This window comes from Pelophylax lessonae, assembly GCF_965119305.1.
Source record: "Pelophylax lessonae genome assembly, chromosome: 2".
Taxonomy (NCBI): Eukaryota; Metazoa; Chordata; class Amphibia; order Anura; family Ranidae; genus Pelophylax; species Pelophylax lessonae.
Genome location: NC_138769.1, coordinates 427,656,151 through 427,675,705, shown reverse-complemented (window position 1 = coordinate 427,675,705; position 19,555 = coordinate 427,656,151). Strand labels below are relative to the sequence as shown.

Genomic DNA, 19,555 nt, shown 5'->3' with positions numbered 1-19,555 from the left:
GGTGAGAGGGAATACAATCTGAGAATGGTGCAGACAATGGCACCTGTGACTCTGAAGTGACAAGAGAAAGCACGGAGCGTTCGTCACTGGAATTTCGCGAATGCGGAGGTTTGCTAGAATGTACAAGTGTGCTGTGTAATGTAAGGTGGCCTAGTTGGAGCACAAACACAATCTGCTATAAAAATATAAGAGATGAGGGTAAAGACGGCTTCACAATGATAGCAGATGTTGGCGCAATCACCGCTTGGCACAGGGCTACAGAAAAATGTTATTTCTGGTTTGGCAGAAAAAGGAAAGTTATTTGAACATTCTCACATTTGCTCTGTGCATACAAGGAAGCATGCTTTTTTTCAGGTATTTGCTGACCTGATATCTTATAGTTAGAATCATTTGCATGATGTAAGTGTCTGTCTATTTACCGTACTCTGATGGCACTAAAACTCTGCTTATATGGGCTTTGGTAAAACCTGTTCAACCAAACGAAATGAACCCATGTAAATGGAGACTGTTGGCGCAGGTTATATAATGCAGTAACAACATTCATAGTGCTACAGGAAGATGATTTCATGTTGTTGATGGGTATGTGGAGTTACGCCTATGGGCCTTTGGAAGTGAAGTGAGTGTCCATGATATATGGTGCTTGCTGTGCTCATCTAAGCAGCCTTGATGAGCAATGTTCTAACATTGCCATATTACTAGTGCTTGTCTGCTTCTGTTCAGATGGCCATGTAACACTCAGTTCAAACACTGTACACCGCATATGAATCGCACCACATTCATGTGCAATTCAGTGAGGTGTGATTTTAGCCCATTCATTTTAAATGGGCTCAAATCGCGTCCCATCGCACCAAAATAGTGCATGCACCTTTTCTTGAAGCCACATTGAACTGAATCGCATGGTCGTTTTGTACCATGTGATCCAATGCAGGCAAACGCACTGCATTTGCGACCTGTAATTGGGATGTCGTTAACTCTGTATTGACACCCGCAGCAGATCGCAAGGGCAGTGCGGTTGCAATGAGGTGTGGGAAACGCAGTGTGAACCTAACCTAAAACTAATTTTAAAAATGTGTTTAAAATGATGTGCAAACCCTCAATGTTTCCATTCAGCACCTTACCATTTGGCTTTGTGACTGGCACAGCAAAATGTCATTACCTATGTTTTCCAAGTCTTACTAAAAACATTGCTTGCACTGAAACATATGAAACCTGCCAAAAACCCCATGTATATGTATATATGTAAACTATATTGTCAAAAATATTGGGACACCTGCCTTTACACACACACACACATGAACTTTAATGGTGTCAGTCTTAGTCCGTAGGGTTCAATATTGAGTTGGCCCACCCTTTGCAGCTATAACAGCTTCAACTCTTCTGGGAAGGCTGTCCCCAAGGTTGTGTGTGTCTATGGTAATGTTTAGCCATTCTTCCAGAGGCTCATTTGTGAGGTCAGGCACTGATGTTGGCTGAGAAGGCCTGGCTCGCAGTCTTTGCTCTAATTCATCCTGAAGGTGTTCTATCGGGTTGAGGTCAGGACTCTGCAGGCCAATCAATTTCCTCCACCCCAAACTCGCTCATCAATGTATTTATGCTCCTTCAACCTCTGCAGCAATGCTGACAGCATTCATATGTCTATTTCCCAAAGAAAACCTCTGGATATGATGATAAGCACGTGCACTCAACTTCTTTGGTTGACCATGGCGAGGCCTGTTCTGAGTGGAACCTGTCCTGTTAAACTGCTGTATGGTCTTGGTCACTGTGCTGCAACTCAGTTTCAGGGTCTTGGCAATCTTCTCTTAGCCTAGGCCATCTTTATGTAGAGCAACAATTTATTTTTTTTTTTCAGATCCTCAGAGTCCTTTGCTATGAGGTGCCATGCTGAACTTCTAGTATGAGAGTGAGAGAGATAACGCCAAAATTAACACACATGCTCCCCATTCACACCTGAGATCTTGGAATACTAACGAGTCACATGACATCGGGGAAGGAAAATGGCTAATGGGCCCAATTTGGAAATTTTCACTTAGGAGTGTACTCACTTTTGTTGCCAGCGGTTTAGACTTTAATGGCTGTGTGTTAAGTTATTTTGAGGGGATAGAAAAATTACACTGTTATACAAGCTGTACACTCACTGCTTTACATTTTAGCAAAGTGTAATTTCTTCAGTGTTGTCACATGAAAAGATATAATAAAATATATACATAAATGTGAGGGGTGTACTCACTTTTGTGAGATATTGTTCATACCCACAGTATATAATATATTTAAATTTGCTGTCCCCTCAAAATAACTCGACACACACCCATTATTGTCTAAACCACGGGCAACAAAATTGAGTCCAATTAGCAATTTTCCCTCCCCGGTGTCATGTGAGAGCGTGTTATCACTCTCACTCTCTCATACTAGTCACTGGAAGGTCAACATGGCACCTCATGGCAAAGAACTCTCTGAGGATCTGAAAAAAAAAAAAATCGTTGCTCTACATAAAGATGGCCTAGGCTATAAGAAGATTGCCAAGACTCTGAAACTGAGTGGCAGCACGGTGACCAAGATCATACAGTGGTTTAACTGGACAGGTTCCACTCAGAACAGGCCTCTCTATGGTCGACCAACGAAGTTGAGTGCACGTGCTCAGTGTCCTATCCAGAGGTTGTCCTTGGGAAATAGACGTACGAGTGCTGCCAGCATTGCTGCAGAGGTTGAAGGGGTGGGGGTCAGCCAGTCAGTGCGCAGACCATACACCGCACACTGCATCAAAATGGTCTACATGGCTGTCATCCCAGAAGGAAGCCTCTTCTGAAGATGATGCACAAGAAAGCCCGCAAACAGCTGCTGAAGACAAGCAGACTAAGGACATGGATTACTGGAATCATGTCCTGTGGTCTGATGAGACCAAGATAAACTTATTTGGTTCAGATGATTTCAAGCGTGTGTCGCAGCAACCAGGTGAGGAGTACAAAGACAAATGTGTCTTGCCTACAGTCAAGCATGGTGGTGTCATGGTCTGGGGCTGCATGAGTGCTGTCGGCACTGGGGAGCTACAGTTCATTGAGGAAACCATAAATCTCCTCCCTTCAGAGATTGGGCTGCAGGTCAGTATTACAACATAACGACCCCAAACACACCAACAAGATGACCACTGCCTTGCTAAAGAAGCTGAGGATAAAGGTGATAGACTGGTCAAGCATGTCTCCAGACCTAAACCCTATTGAGCATCTGTGGGGCATCCTCAAACGGAAGGTGGAGGAGCGCAAGGTCTCTAACATCCACCAGCTCTGTGATGTCATCATGGAGGAGTGGAAGAGGACTCCAGTGGCAACCTGTGAAACTCTGGTGAACTCCATGCCCAAGAGGGTTAAGGCAGTGCTGGAAAATAATGGTAGCCACACAAAATATTGACACTTTAGGCCCAATTTGGACATTTATAACTTAAGGGTGTACTCACTTTTGTTGCCAGCGGTTTAGACATTAATGGCTGTGTGTTGAGTTATTTTGAGGGGACAGCAAATTTACACTGCACAGGTGAGCCTGCGTTGTCGGGCACAGGTGAGGCGGCGTTGTCGGACAAAAATTGATGGGCACAGGGGAGGTTGCATTGATGGACACTGGGGAGGTTGCATTGAAGGACACTGGTGAGGTTTCACTGATGGGCACTGATAAGCTTCACTGATGATGCTGCACTGATAAGCTTCACTGATGATGCTGCACTGATGGGCACTGATAAAAAAAGTTGTTATTAATATTTATTTTTGTAACTTCCTCATTCATGCAAAAACATTTAAGTGTCATTTTATGACCTAATTTATGAGGGCGTGTTTAGGGGCAGAGCAACTGGTGGCAAGTAACCCTTAGAGTGAAAGTATCGTCGCCTTTTACCTACACATAAGCCTATAATAAGGCTTACCTGTAGGCACAATTAATATCTCCTAAACCTGCAAGGTTTAGGAGATATTCGCCCTGCATGCAGCCGCTGAAAGCAGCGGCGCATGCGCTCTGAAGGTCCGGCGGACCTTCAGAGCTTTTTTCCGGCTCCTTGCCGGAAAGTGAACTCCCGCGCGCGCATGCGCAGGAGTGATGTCGTCAAGGCTCCAGCCACTCACAGCGCCAGAGATGCCGAGGGAACATGACCGCACCTGTGTGTGTGTGTGTGTGTGTGTATAATATATACACACAGGCGGTCCCCGGGTTGCACATAACTCGTACTTACAAACGGAGGAAGACAACAGGAAGTTAGGAGAAATCTACCCTTAAGAAGGGAAATTTACTCATGTAAGAGAAGCTCATGGGAAAAAGGTGTCCCCACTGAAGCTTTTATTTACCCATCCTTGTTTCCACAACAACCCAAATTTTCAAAATCCAATTGTCACGGAGACATAGTGAGGTGAAATCTTCTGAACAGGGGCACACACAGCAAAACAAACATTACATGGGTGTTAACCCCTCCGTATGTGATCCAGAAAGTGTAAAAAATATTTTTTTGGCTGGAGCTACACTTAAAAAATGTACTTGTTTCGACTTCCAAACAAATTCAACTTATGAACAAACCTACAGTCCCTATCTGTTTTGTAGCCTGGGGACTGCCTGTGTGTATATAAGCACATTTATTACAGCAAGTAAATGGTATCCTGCCAATCGCTAACTGAAGCAGTGGTGTAGTGTACCATCTTTTTCCATCTTGAAATCTGAAACTTTGCACTTGACACAGCATGAGAAAGGAGGAAAAAGAAGCCGTCTCTGTATTGTGCCAGAAGGTACAACTGGAAGAAATGACTGAAAGGAAAATGTAGTCTTTTTACAGATGTATATATCAATGATTGTTTTTGGTTGAAAAAGCTTGTGTAGAGTTTGCAAGTATATATGAGCACATTAAAAGCAAACAAACTCTCAACTCCTCTAATAACTCTGCTCAACTCTGTCTCGCTACATGTGCATCAGTGCTGTACATTTTGTGCAGATATTGTATAGGAAAATGTTTTGCACTTGAGATCAGCTAAAGTTCTCAGTATGCTGATGACTTGCCTCGGCAAACCCTATAACCAAAACATTAGTTGTTGGTTATCATGACATAAGGGATTCCAGCATCTCTATCATGCGTTGATGCTGCAGATCATATTGCTATGTTGACGATGTGTTCTAATTTCTGGAGCAGAGAGGCATGCTGGGCTTCACTTGTTGATGAAGGACTTGGAGCTAGCTACCCGAAGTTACACTTTGTACATTTTTGTTTTTTTTATACAGTGACTATTAGGCCCGTGTCACACTAGTCGTTAGCCTTCTTAACCTCTGGTGAGACTTCAGAAGATTCTCAAAGATCACAATAATGATGGGGTCAGAGTCAGGTTTTGGTTGGTTTCATGCAGCTTAGAAACATCTGTTGATGGTTTACATAAGAGGGCTGACAGCCTACCATAAACAAACACTGTGCGTGCCTGTGTTGTGAACTTTAAGGGCTGGTTCACACCATTCCTGCACATGAATCACAGAAGAACGCACTGTGCGTTGCTGTGTGATTCAGAATGCATGCCAAACACACTCTATTTGCAATCTGCAGCGGGTGTCAATAGAAAGTGAATGACACCCCAATCACAGATTGCCCGCACCAGATCGCATGGTTCTTTTGTACCATGCAATCAGGTTACAGTGCTTTTTAAAAAGTAGTGCAGTGCGATTTTTAGCCTATTTAAAATGAATGGGCTGAAATTGCAGCACTCAGAACCGCATGTGAATTGCACAGGAGCACAGAGCATGTTCCTGTGTGATTCATTAATTCATGTGCAAGCATGGTGTGAACCAGCCCTTAACCAGTTCCCACCCAGGCCAGTTCTCCCATTTCTCTCTCCTACGTGTAAAAATCAGTATTTTTCTAGAAATTTGTTCAGAACTCCCAAACATTATGTATGTTTTTTTTTTTTTTTTTTTTTTTTTTTTTTTACAGAGACCCTAGAGAATAAAATGCAATTTGTTGTGTCACACAGTATGTGCGCAGCGATTTTTCAAACGCAGTTTTTTGGGAAAAAATACACTTTTTTTTATTTTTTAATGTAAAAAAAAAACCACAATATATAACCCATTTTTTTAATTGTAAAATATAAAAGATGATGTTATGCTGAGTAAGTAGATACCCAACATTTCATGGTTTAACCGCTTGCCAGCCCCGTGCAGGCAAAGTGACGTATGGCAATGTCACTCGCCTGCGAGCCAATAGGGGGCAAGCGCGTGCCGCCGGAGGCGCGCTCCCGCCCCCGCTCGCTCACTGTGATCCCCGCGCTTGTGACCGGCGGACCCGATGTCCGCCGGTCACCCGCGATCGTCCGTTACAGAGGGAGAAAAGCAGGCGGCTAATGTAAACAAAGCCGCCTGTCATTCTCCCTTGTGTAAGTGCAGAGATCATACGGTCCTGCTATGCAGGATCGTATATTTCTGTAGTTACACAAACAGCCACATCCCATAACAGTTAGAAGCACGCCCCTAGGGACACACTTAACCCCTGCATCACCAATAAAGTTAACCCCTTCCCTGCCAGTGTCATTTTTACAGTAACAGTGCATATGTATAGCACTGATTACTGTAGTAATGTCACTGGTACCCCCAAAAGTGTCAAAAATGTCAGTCAAGGGTCCGATCTGTCTGCCTTAATGTCGCAGTCCCGCAAAATCGCAGATCGCCGCCATTACTCGTTAAAAAAAAAAAAAAACAATAAAAATGACAAAAATCTTTCCCTTAGTTGGTAAACGCAATAACTTTTGCGCAAACCAATCAAAATACGCTTATTGTGATTTTTTTTTTTTACCAAACATAGGTAGCAGAAAACAAATTGGCCTAAAATGTTAAATTTTGATTTTTACATTTTTTGGGGGGGAATTTCATGTAAAAAAAAATGTGAAAAATATTGTTATTTTTGCAAAATTGTCGCTCTTTTTTTGTTTATAGCGCATGATCAAAAAATTGCACAGGTGATCAAATACCACCAAAAGAAAGCTCTGTTTGTGGGAAAAAAAGGACGTCCATTTCATTTGGGTACAGCGTCGCATGACCGCGCAATTGTCCATTAACCACTTTACCACCGCCCACAGTAATATTACTGCGGCAGAGTGGCTCGTTATCGTCTGACGACGTAGTACTACGTCGTCAGACACTCCCCCTTCTGGGCGGCGCTTGCACGCCGCCGGAGGCTCGCTCCCTGCTGTTTTCAGTCACAGCGGGAGTCGGGCCAGGGGAGGAGCAGCGGCGATCGCCGCCGCTCTTCCCCCGATCGTCGGGGATCTAGTGTGGAGATCCGCCCGCCTGTGTAAACACAAGCGGGAGGATCTCCATAGTGACAGGGAGTGACAGATCGGACTGTTCAGCATAGCTGGACATCCAATCTGTCCATGACTGACTCAGTCCCCTCCCCCCCCACACGTCAGTAAGCACCAGGCATACATTAACCCCTCCCTCTCCAATAAAATTAACCCCTTCCCTGCCAGTGTCATTTTTACAGTAACAGTGCATATATATAGCACTGATTACTGCAGTAATGTCACTGGTACCCCCAAAAGTGTCAAAAATGTCAGTCAAGGGTCCGATCTGTCCGCCGCAATGTCGCAGTCCCGCAAAAAAATCGCAGATCGCCGCCATTACACGTTAAAAAAAAAAAAACACCAAAAATGACAGAAATCTTTCCCTTTGTTAGTAAACGCAATAACTTTTGCGCAAACCAATCAAAATACGCTTATTGTGATTTTTTTTTTTTACCAAACATAGGTAGCAGAAAACAAATTGGCCAAAAATTTTTAAAAAAATTGGTTTTTACATTTTTTTGGGGGGGAATTTCATATAAAAAATGTTAAAAATATTGTTATTTTTTCAAAATAAATGCTCTTTTTTTTGTTTATAGCGCAAAAAGTAAAAATCGCACAGGTGATCAAATACCACCAAAAGAAAGCTGTTTGTGGGAAAAAAAGGACGTAAATTTCGTTTGGGTACGGCGTCGCACGACCGCGCAATTGTCAGTTAAAGTCGCACAGCGCCGAATCGCAAAAAGTGGCCTGGACGGAAGACAGCAAAATCTTCCGGTGGTAAAGTGGTTAAAGTCACGCAGTGCCGAATCGCAAAATACCCCCTGGTCAGGAAGGGGGTAAAATCTTCCGGGGCTTAAGTGATTAAAATTGTCCACACTCACGGAATGGCACCAAATTACAGTACTTAAAAATCTCAATTTTTTTAAAAAAATTTACAGGGTACCAGTTTAGAATTACAAAGGAGGTCTAGTGCTAGAATTATTGCTCTCGCTCTGACGTTTGTGGCAATACCTCACGTGTGGCACAAACACCGTTTACATATGCAGGCTCAACCTGTTTGCTTCTGCGTCCAAGCACAAGGGGACGGCGCGCTTTAAATATTTTTATTATTTATTTTTATTTTTTGTTTTTTCACTGTGTCCCTTTTTTTAATTTTTATTTATTTATTTTTGATTTTCATCACTTTAAGGCTCGGTTTCCACTAGTGCGACTTGCGGTGCGACTTGACACATGTCAAGTCGCACAGCAAGTCAAACCCCATTGTTTTCAATGGGGCACGTTTCCACTGCCGCGGCTTCAGTTGCCGCGACCTCAAAAGTAAATCGTGTACTACTTTTGAGCGCGACTTCCCTCTATATATGAGGGACAAGTCTAACTGAAGCCGCGGTTTACTTTTGCTACGAAGTCGTGCTAGAAGTAGCACGACTTCGTAGCCGCACTAGTGGAAACCTAGCCTTAGCGCCGGTTCACATTAACGCGACGCTACTTCCCGGGGCGACCTCCGAGATCGCGGTGCGAGCAGCGCGCCGCGACCTCGGAGCGGCCGCCACGGACTTCATAACATTGAAGTCTATGGCGGTCGCCTCCTGGTCGCCCCAAAGAAGCTCCGGACCCTTTTTCTAGGTCGGAGCGACTTGTGTCGCTCCTATTAGAATGGGTCCGCAGCTTCCCTATGGGAGGCGACCTGTGAGGCGACCAGGTCGCCCTAGTGTGAACCGAGCCTTATTCCTATCACAAGAAATGTAAATATCCCTTGTGAGACCCCGTTCACATTAGGTCGCTCCGACTTCAGCCCGACTTGCACAGACTTCATATAATTGAAGTCAATGCAAGTCGCCTCCAGGTCGCCCCAAAGTAGTACAGGACCCTTTTTCTAAGTCAGAGCGACATGTGTCGCTCCTATTAGAACGGGTCCTGTACTACTCTATGGACCCAAGTCGCCTGGCAAGTTGTAATAGTGTGAACCGGCTCTGATAGAAATAAGACAGGTCAGATCCTCTTTATGTATCTCTCCATAAAGAGGATCTGACATGTCTCCACATATCTCCTCTACCCTGGAAAGCATGACATAAAAATAATAATAAACATTGATAGAAAGCCCTTCATTTGGACACATTTAACCCTTTGATCGCCCCTGATGTTAAACCCTTCCCTGGCATTGTCATTAGTACAGTGCATATTTTTTTATTACTGATCACTGTAGTAGTGCCACTGGTCTCTTAAAAAAAAAAAAAAAAGTGTCAAAAATGACACTTAGTGTCTGATTTGTCCGCCCCAATGGCGCAGTCCCCCTAAAAGTCACTGATCGTCGCCATTACTAGTAAAAAAAAAAAAAGAAAAAAAAATTCCATAAAGATATCCCATAGTTTTTAGATGCTATAGCGGGATTTTTTTTTTTTTATTAAACACATGTAGCAGAATAAATGTTGGCCTAAATTGATTTTGATTTTTTTTTCTTAGCAGAAAGTAAAATATATATATATATATATATATATATATATATATATATATATATATATATATATATATATATATATATATATATATATATATATATATATATTACACACACAGGGCTTTTTTTCAGCGGGAACGCAGTTCCGGCACCTCCAGCCCTGAATGTATGTAATGGCAAGAAGTGCTTGGTTTTGCTACACTGTCTATTGATGCTGGCTGCTGAGGAACCTATTGTTGCTGGAGGGGATCTATTCCTGCAGGAGGATTTATTGCTGCTGGGAATATCTAATGTGGCTGCTGGGGGATATATTGTCTCTGGAAGAGATCTCGTTTTGCAGGGGGGGTCTATTGTTGCTGGGGTGGGTCTTATGTTGCTGAGTGGTCAGTTGTTGCTGGGAGGGATCTACTGTTTAGGCAGCAGTCTATTGATGCTGGCTGCTGGGAGATCTGTTGTTGATGCTGAGGGCCCACTGTTTCTGACCGGATCTATTGTTGCTGGGGGATCTATTGTTGTTAGCTGCATGGGATCTATTTTACTGCTTTTTTGTTATCATTAACAAATTCCATACAAATTACTTAGTATCACAAATGCTACTTTGTTCTGTATTTTCTAAAAGGGATGGTACTGGGAGGTGGGTAGTGGGTGGAACCAAGGAACGGTTTATGGAGGTAGGTAGGGGCGAAGACAAGTGGTAAGTCCAAAAGAGGGAGTTCCTGCACCTATTCTCTGAGAAAAAAAGCCCTGTGTGTGTGTGTGTGTATATATATATATAATCTCACACACACACACATATATTTATTATAATTTTTCATTTTTTTTTCTAAACGGTCAGTCTTTTTTTTGTTTATAGCGCCAAAAAAAAAGCCAGAGGTGATCAAATACCACCCAAAGAAAGCTCTATTTTTGGGGGAAAAAAAGGACATCAATTTTATTGAGTACAACATCTCCCGACCATACAAATTTCAGTTAAAATAAGGCAGTGCTGTGTAGCAAAAAATGGCCTGATCATGAAGGGGGGTAAACCTTCCAGGGCTGAAGTGGTTAAAGATTAGTGTGTGTGTTAGGCTTGAGGTTAAATCCACAGCCCTTTACCAGGAATGATGATAACCTCTACAGGTAACCAAGATGAACACTACAGGGAGGCAAGTATGAATTACAATTAGCTGAAATGTGAAACTGCAAGCAAATCTAAATCCGAAAAGGCAAGGTATAAAATTGTTTGAATAAAAGTTACTGAATAACTAAAAATGTTTAGAATTTGATCCCTTGAACAGAATAGCTAATGAATGTAATTAATGGCAGCGAATTGAGAGGGCGAGAGAGCACACTATATGATGACTTCCTATGATGCAGCAGTGTATTATTGCTAAATCTAAAAAAGTGAGTCACCAGTTACAAAAGGTGCAATGTTCTCTTTTGTGTGAAGACTTAACAGCTCTTGGCAAGTATTAAGTGTAGAGGTGCAGTTACAGTCTGAAAAAGCTGGTCTTTTTTCTGCTAAGAGCCCATATTCGAGGACTTTTTAAAAAGTTTTATATTTAGGGTAAAACAAAAAGTGTTTGATTTTGAGCTTTGATTTCTTTAGGGCCTGCGCAGTGAAGTTAGAGCAGATCTGTAGCTACCCTTAGAGGCAGCAGGGATCAAAGCAGCTGTTTACTTCCATTTGTGGGGGAACCAATGCCACTACATGATGCAGCTCTCAATGACTGGGCCTGAACATTGTCACATTAGTTGGTGGCGGGTGGTCCAAAGAAGTATGCATGTACTGAGTATTGCAGGTAATTGCCAGTAATATTTCAGGGCTGCTGCAGGGGAGTGGATGGTGTCTAGAAAATGATTTGGGAGAGATGGTTACAAGAGGCCTGCTTAAAGTGGTTCTAAAGGCAGAAGGTTTTTTTTTTTTTTTAATCTTAATGCTATTTATGAGGCAGCCCCCCCCTTAATACTGACCTGAGCCCATCTTTATCCAGCGACATTACATGAGAGCCGTAGCTGTTTAGGACTCTCCTTCCTGATTGGCTGAGACACACAGTGGGTGCCATTGGCTCCTGCTGCTGTCAGTCAAAGTCAGTGAGCCAATGAGGAGAGAGAGGGGCCGAGCCACGGCCCTGTTTCTGAATGGACACACAGAGCAGCGGTTCGGCTCCGGTGCCCCCATAGCAAGATGCTTGCTCTGGGGGTCAGGAGGCAGGGGGGAGGCCCAGGACCCAGCAAGGGACGTGAGAAGAGGAGGATCAGGGCTGCTCTGTGCAAAACCACTGCACAGAGCAGGTAAGTAGAACATGTTTGTTAATTTTAAACAAAAAAAAAAAGGCTTAATATTACTTTATTGCTACGGATTTCAAGTGTCTGATGTGTATTCTGATGCATGTCAAGTGCCACTCTGATTTCAAATTCGTTGACCTAATTAAACTGTCCTTTTATTTTATGCATTATTAATTTTTTCTTAATATTTTACTTGCTTTGCTCTTCAGGGGGAGACATTGTTTAGCTTCCTGTGGGTTGCAGTTTATTTGAACTCCAGGGAAATGAAAAATCTACCTTTTGCAGTGGGGCTCTTCTGCACTGCAAGGGTTAAATGTTAAATGTTGTCTAGGATACCTGTAAGAAGCACTTTCTTACCCTACTCCCCCTTGCTCCTCTTCCATGTGACTGGTTCCCGAAGCATTGTCCCTTTTTGATTGCCGTTCTGACTTTATCAAATACAATGCAGGGACAGTAGGCCTGCATTGTAAGTGAGGACACCAAGGGCCTGCCTACAAGTTGTGCATCAGCTGCAGGAATGAGGGATAAGGTAGGTAAACTCTCTTTTTACAGGTATCCTAGGCAAATAATGAGAAGTTAACTCTCCCCACCACTGTGGAGTGCCACTGCAAGGGTAGATTTTAAAAGTTTCAGAAGTTCATACTGTGTGTCAGTATGCAATGAGATTAGAAAATCACGTTCTTGTTTTTTTCTGTTCTGTTTCTTTCAGCTACTGAGTGATGACAGGAAGTGAAAGAAGAAGGTATGTATCTTGACTGACTGCTTCTTTTCTTTACTAGACTTCAGTGCATTAGTCATTGCCTGTGCAGGCTAATTACTTGGGTAAGTGGGCTTTATGCTGACATGTACTGTCTTTACACAAAAGAATGAATATGCCAGACAATCTAAGCCTATATACTACTACTGCAGCATTCATTAAGGGCAGATCGGTTTTCCCTACATTCAGCCTAAAGTTTATCTATAGGCAAAACTTTCTTTAGCTATAGAAACCCTTTCATTTACACATCTTTAACAAAAAGATAATCTTTATTTTACTGATGTGGCTCTGTTTCACTTTTTCTTGTCAGTTATTGGACCTTTTTAAAATAAGGATCCTTATTCTGGTGTGTTAGCTTTTTGGATCGAGCCTTTTGTCTTTTTATATCTGCAGTCATGCGTTTTCTCCACTGAAAAAGAGCAGTTATGCTTTAGCTTTGGAAAGACTGATTATAGATGCATAACAAGATGATGTGCATTAGGCCCTGTTCACACCTGAGCGTTTTTCAGCTCGTAAATCGCTCATCTCTGAAGTCTCAAAACTCCCAACAAGCAAAATCCCATTCATTTCAATGACCCCCTGTTCACATCTGAGCATTTTGTCACCCGAAGCTCAAAAAAGTACATGAGCTTATTTTTTGGCAGATTACAAGCGTTTTTGTTAGATATCAGTGCCTGCCTCCGAACACCTGCAAAAAACGCCTCAAAAAAACGCCCCAAAAAACGCCTGAAAACGATCCGCTCAGGTGTAAATGGAGCCTTACAGCTGGCAACTGTACAAGCATGGTTCTTGTACCTTTTCAGTAAATTTTCTGATTGACATTTGTTTATAGCCATTTTCCTGTATTCTGTGCAGATTCTTGAAGTATTAATTATGTCCAGTGAGAAATTAAAATATCGTGTAGTTGCTGTCCCTTAGTATGACCAGAATTCCTACACGCAGGCTTCAAATTCATTCTCTTTTTGTAAGGGTAGGACAATCTCTTTACATATACTGCTGTGTATCAGATTGGAAAAGCGGGATATTTCCCTGGAAAATCAGTGCATTTATTTTCTAAATATGATTTTGTATAATTTTTATGGATCTCTTCCCAGATTAATAAATTGCATATAAACTCAAGGAATTGCAAGCTTTTAAAGACCAAGTGCACCTTTATGATTATTCAAATCCTTCACACTTCAGACCAGATTTATTCCCCATCCTTAGTACTCTGGCTTACCCACAAACAATAGGTAAGGGAACTGCAGTTGTATATTTGTACAGCTTGGGTTGAGGTGAGAGTGATATCCATAACTCCTACATATGTGACCCTGATTCAAAGATCTTCATGTGTAAACATTGGTAGCCAGCATGCTGCTTTGGGGGAGAAAAGTGGCAAACTGCAGATCTCTGAATCATCTATAAAACCACTTTCACACGGGCAGACCATACAGGTCCCTCTGTCAGTTTTTCAGGTGGACCTCAGCAACGGACACCCACAGACCACCTGATCCTGTCCGGTAAAAATGGAACGGATGGGGATCCGTTCACCATTCGTCTGGCAGATCAGATTGGATGGCGGTCGGGTGTAAAGGGACAGGAGATTCGTTTACATCCAACTGCCCACAAAGGAGAGCTGTTTGTGCGGGTCCCCTCTGCATAAGCATAGCAGACACTGACCAGCCATCCGCCGGCTCAGTGGGGATTAGCAGGCAGATTCCCTGCTGAGCTGGCGGGCAAGCCCATTCCATGTGTAAGGAACTTAAGTTTAGTTTCTTAGTTGTATGCCACAGGACACAGAGCATCTTCTTCTTCTTTTTTTTTTTTTTTTTGTGAACATTTTATTATACCTTATGTGACAACACTGAAGAAATCACACTTTGCTACAATGAGTGGACAGCTTGAATAACAGTGTAAATTTGCTGTCCCCTCAAAATAACTCCACACACAGCCATCCATGTCCCAACCACTGGCAACAAAAGTGAGCACACCGCAAAGTCAAAACTGGGCCCAATTAGCCATTTTTCCTCCCCGGTGTCATGTGACTCGTTAGTGTTACAATGTCTCAGGTGTGAATGGGAAGCAGGTGTGGTAAATTTGGTTTTATCACTCTCACTCTCTCATACTGGTCACCGGAAGTTCAACATGGCACCTCATGGCAAAGAACTCTCTGAGAATTTAAAAAAAAAGAATTGTTGCTCTACATAAAGATGGCCTAGGCTATAAGAAGATTGCCAAGACCCTGAAACTGAGCTGCAGCACGGTGGCCAAGACCATACAGCGGTTTAACAGGACAGGTTCCACTCAGAAAAGGCTTCACCATGTTTGACCAAACAAGTTGAGTGCACGTGCTCAGTGTCATATCCAGAGGTTGTCTTTGGGAAATAGACGTATGAGTGCTGACAGCATTGCTGCAGAGGTTGAAGGGGTGGGAGGACACGGAGCATCTTCATATTCACAATCAAAGGGTGATTGGACACTAGCAAAAAGACAGGAAATCCCCCCTTATCTTATTAATTACTTGTATGAACAGGGTTACTGATAGTGGCAAGGGTGGACTATTCCTGCTAGAGTATATAGGTACTGCCACCTGTAGTCTCCACCAAGGGGTGCATGTCACAAGGTGACAACACAGCAGCACAGGAATTGCATGAAAAAACTGGTCACTTCAGAAGTGCGGAAAGATTTAAATCAATTCAGATATGGCGGCAGAAAAATCTATTTTTGTCAGACAGGTTTCATGGTTTGTGCCTGAGAGGAAATTAGATTTAGATGAGGGGAGTGGTGTCATTTATAGGGCATTGCTCGAGGACAAGTGAACAGCAATCACCCTGAGCGACGTTTTGTTTCCTGTAGTTCGTCTGCAGAATGCATGTTATTTGTCCTAGCTCCTTTGCGTCTGCGATCCACCATTGCAGTGGGGAGCCATCCCCACTATACTCACAGAAAGGCACGTGGAATGAATGGGGCTTTACTTATCCAGATATAACTCAGGCGTTGACTGTGTTCTTGTGGCTAGGTCTTAGCAGTGGATGGCAGAAGAGGTACAGCAATGGTATTAAGTCTAGACAGAATGAGAATTTTAAATTTCTCCCACCTGAAAAATGTTAAGAGGAAATCCTAATAGGGGCACCACATTAAAATGAATCTGCATTCCGTTGCCTGTAAAACTACACTGAAATATTTTATTTAAAGCCAGGAACTAGTGTTAACATACAGGGAAACCCTGTCTTACTTTAACTATGACACTGGACCTACTAGGGGTCCAGGCTTCGCCTGTCAAAGTGGGCATACCCCTCAAGGGGCTTCAGGGTCTGAGATCCATAGAAATGGCCCTGGACCTGGACCCGGTGGCTAACTAAACACATTGCACTACGTTCCAAGGTGAGGCCTAAGGCAGGATCCAGTGCTTGAAACATTAAAGGCCAGACTCTCAAACTGGGGCCCAGATATGTCCCCAAAGTAACACCAAGGTGTGAGAAAGCAGAAAGAAATTAAATAAATGTCGTTCCAGGTGAACCATTACTCACTCCTCACTGCGAGGCTATCATGAGGGTGCCGCACTGCCCGTCTGTGACAGCATGCAAAAAAAGGAAAAAGTCCAGAATTTGCTGCACTTCTCTCTATCTTAATTTTAACATCTTAATAGTATCACAGGCATAATGAGAACAATAGATGGTAACCCGTTTCGTGCTTAAAAAAAAAAAAAAATACAGAAGAGTGCATCAAATACTTTTTGTATAACACCAAGTACCGATCTGAAAAACGCAAGACAATAAGCAGTCCGATATGGCTAGAGGTGACAAAAAAATTTGAATGGTTAAAAAAGAAAATACTTCTCCAAAAGATAGGGATAGACCGATTATCGGCAAGGCCGATATGCACTTTCTCTGTTATATCGGTATCGGCCCTGGAACTGGTCGATATTGCCAATATTTTTGTGACATCATTCTGCCTTCTTAGGCCGCCTCCCTGGCCTTGGACAGCCTCGTCTGGAGTCGGGACTAGTCTCGCGGGAGTGTACCACAGCCATACACCCACCCACAGCAGCCCGGTGCCAGCCAGCCACCCACATCCACAGGCCCTGTACCAGCCAGCCAGTCACAGGCCCTGTACCAGCCAGCCACCCACAGGCCCTGTACCTGCCACCCACCACAGGGTGCCAGCCAGCCACCCACCACAGGGTGCCAGCCAGCCAGCCAGCCACAGGCCCTGTACCAGCCAGCCACAGGCCCTGTACCAGCCAGCCACCCACCACAGGGTGCCAGCCATCCACCACAGGGTGCCAGCAAGCCAGCCATTAAGCATTAAACAAAAATGAACATGTTAAGTACCGGATTTGTGTCAAAAATTGTCTTTATTTTTCAAAACTTTAAATGTACAAAATATCGGCCAATGCCGATACGTTGTGACCAAAATATCGGTATCGGCCCTGAAAAAACCATATCGGTCTATCCCTACCAATAGAGAACATGTCTGTCGCTTATGGACACTAGCAAAAAAAGGAATCTCAAGGAGTGGGCAGGGTTTTTTTGAGCGCATACTAGGGGTGGTCCTAGCAAGTTTTTTTTGTTCTCTTTGCCAGTGTTCAAACACCAAAAGGTTACCTGCATATAACCCATGGTCGGTAAATACAAGTCCTGTACTGTATGATTGAGATTATATTCGATTACATTAAACACTTGAGATTGCATTGATTTTTTTTTTGATCTGCTTGAAGTAAAACCTAATGAGTTGCTTTTGCTTACTGCAATATACCAATGTCTGTAGCGGTTTCTCCGCAGCTAATAATGCATAAATGTCTTGAATGTATACAAAGTATTTTTTCAATAATATTTTCTCTTTTTCAGAATATAAATTGAAAGACCTTTCTTTACAAAAATGGCAGGCAAGTCATCTTTGCTAAAAGTAATCCTTTTGGGAGATGGAGGAGTCGGAAAGAGTTCTCTCATGAATCGATACGTTACCAACAAATTTGACACCCAGTTATTTCACACCATAGGAGTTGAGTTTTTGAATAAGGAGCTGGAGGTGGACAATCATTCAGTGACCATGCAGATATGGGATACTGCAGGCCAAGAACGTTTCAGGAGCCTGAGGACCCCTTTCTATAGGGGATCTGACTGTTGCTTGCTGACATTCAGTGTTGATGACTCTCAGAGTTTTCAAAACCTAAACAACTGGAAGAAAGAATTTGTCTACTATGCGGATGTTAAAGATCCAGAACATTTCCCATTTGTGGTTTTAGGAAACAAAGTAGACATCAGTGAGCGTCAAGTCTCTGCAGAAGAAGCTGAGGCTTGGTGCAGAGACAATGGGAACCATCCCTATTATGAGACCAGTGCTAAGGATGCCATTAATGTGTCAGCAGCATTTGAAGAAGCTGTGAGAAGAGTTTTGGCTATTGAAGATCGAACAGATCAGCTAATCCATAATGATACAGTGAATCTACATAGAAAGCCCAAGTCCAGTTCAACCTGTTGTTGACTTTATTTATGGGAAGTCCACTTCTAACATCTTCAGTATGAGCTGGACTTTTTCACTATACAGGCCTACTATGTATTCATCAGTAGACCTGGTTTGCTTCACTGGAAAAGAACAAGTGATGATTAGTCATTCTTTTAATGAAACTTCACTATGGAAAAGCCATAGGCCACACAAAGACTTTACCCTTGTGGTGCCAGGATATGTACCACACACAGTGCGTACTGTTTCCTTGGTAAATGTGCTTATTAATACAACTAACCATTTACTATACAGAAACATAGAGGAAGACTTTATAAATTAAAACTTCATGCTGTATGATTTTGATTACATGGATGACAAAGATGAGAAAATAGACATATATAATAATTATGTTTGTGATTAATTTTCTTTTGGACTGTACCCATTTGCAACTGATAAATACAGAGTCCAATTACTGATGGCATTTAAAGTTGGTATCTTTCACAGTTACTGCTTTCAGTTTTGATCTGTGGTCATCTGTGTTTTTTTCCTCACTTGTTACTGCATCTAGTACTGTTATATTTGTACGTGAGACTATTTTTTATTTTATTTTTTTCCTAATACCTAAAATCCAGTGTAGACAATACAGAAATGAGAAGCCCTAGTCAGTACAGTCTAGCAGCATTTATAGGGAGCCAATTAACATGCACTTCATTGAGAGCTCAAATGCTGTAAGGTACCAGCTGTAGAGGGTAATTGGCTACCGGGCTTCTGGAATTTATCTGGCCCTGCCATGAATGAGAAACCACTAATATATGCATAACAATACCCTTGCCTATGATGAGCAGAATTAATATTTTGGAGCTATGTAATGTTTGTATTTGATAACATCTAAAATTTAATTTATGAACAAGCAATGAGCTATAAAAAAAAGTCTTTACTTTTTGGTGGCAGGGGGGGGGGGGGGGTTAGACTTGGGGCCGGTATGTCTTAGCCTCTGTAATTTTCAGAGGAGATTTTTGAAACCTGTAGCCTCAGTTGACCACTAACCAACACTGTTAGGATGTTTGGCACCTTATATATACAGATAATACTTTAGGTGATGTTAAAGCCTAAATGTTTTGTTTTTTAAATAACAAACATGTATACTTACCTGCTATGTGCAGTGGTTTTGCACAGAGCAGCCCCTTATCCTCTTTTTGGCTCCCCCCACTGGGATTCCTGGCCCTTCCCGCCTGCCAAGTGCCCCTAGAGCAAGTAGCTTGCTCTTGCGGCATCCAAGCAGGATCATGCCCAAGCATCTGCTCTGTGTGTCCATTCACTCACAGAGCCCCAGCCCAGCCCTACCCTATCTCTGTTCTCATTGCC

At 42.7% G+C, this 19,555-nt stretch overlaps 1 protein-coding gene across 3 annotated transcripts in view; it reads left to right on the top strand.

The window, feature by feature from the left end:
* Window positions 1–18,730, top strand: part of RAB9A (RAB9A, member RAS oncogene family) — a 49,781-nt gene extending 31,051 nt beyond the window's left edge. For 2 of the 3 annotated variants that reach the window (XM_082245223.1, XM_082245224.1), the window contains exons 2-3: window positions 12,716–12,748; window positions 17,593–18,730. In XM_082245223.1, the coding sequence (XP_082101349.1) occupies window positions 17,624–18,229 (606 nt within the window). In that variant the 5' untranslated portion in view covers window positions 12,716–12,748; window positions 17,593–17,623 and the 3' untranslated portion in view covers window positions 18,230–18,730. Of the gene's footprint in view, window positions 1–12,715; window positions 12,829–17,592 lie in introns of all 3 variants that reach the window. The other variant, XM_082245225.1, reaches the window with a different exon arrangement.
* The last annotated feature ends 825 nt before the right edge of the window (window positions 18,731–19,555 follow it).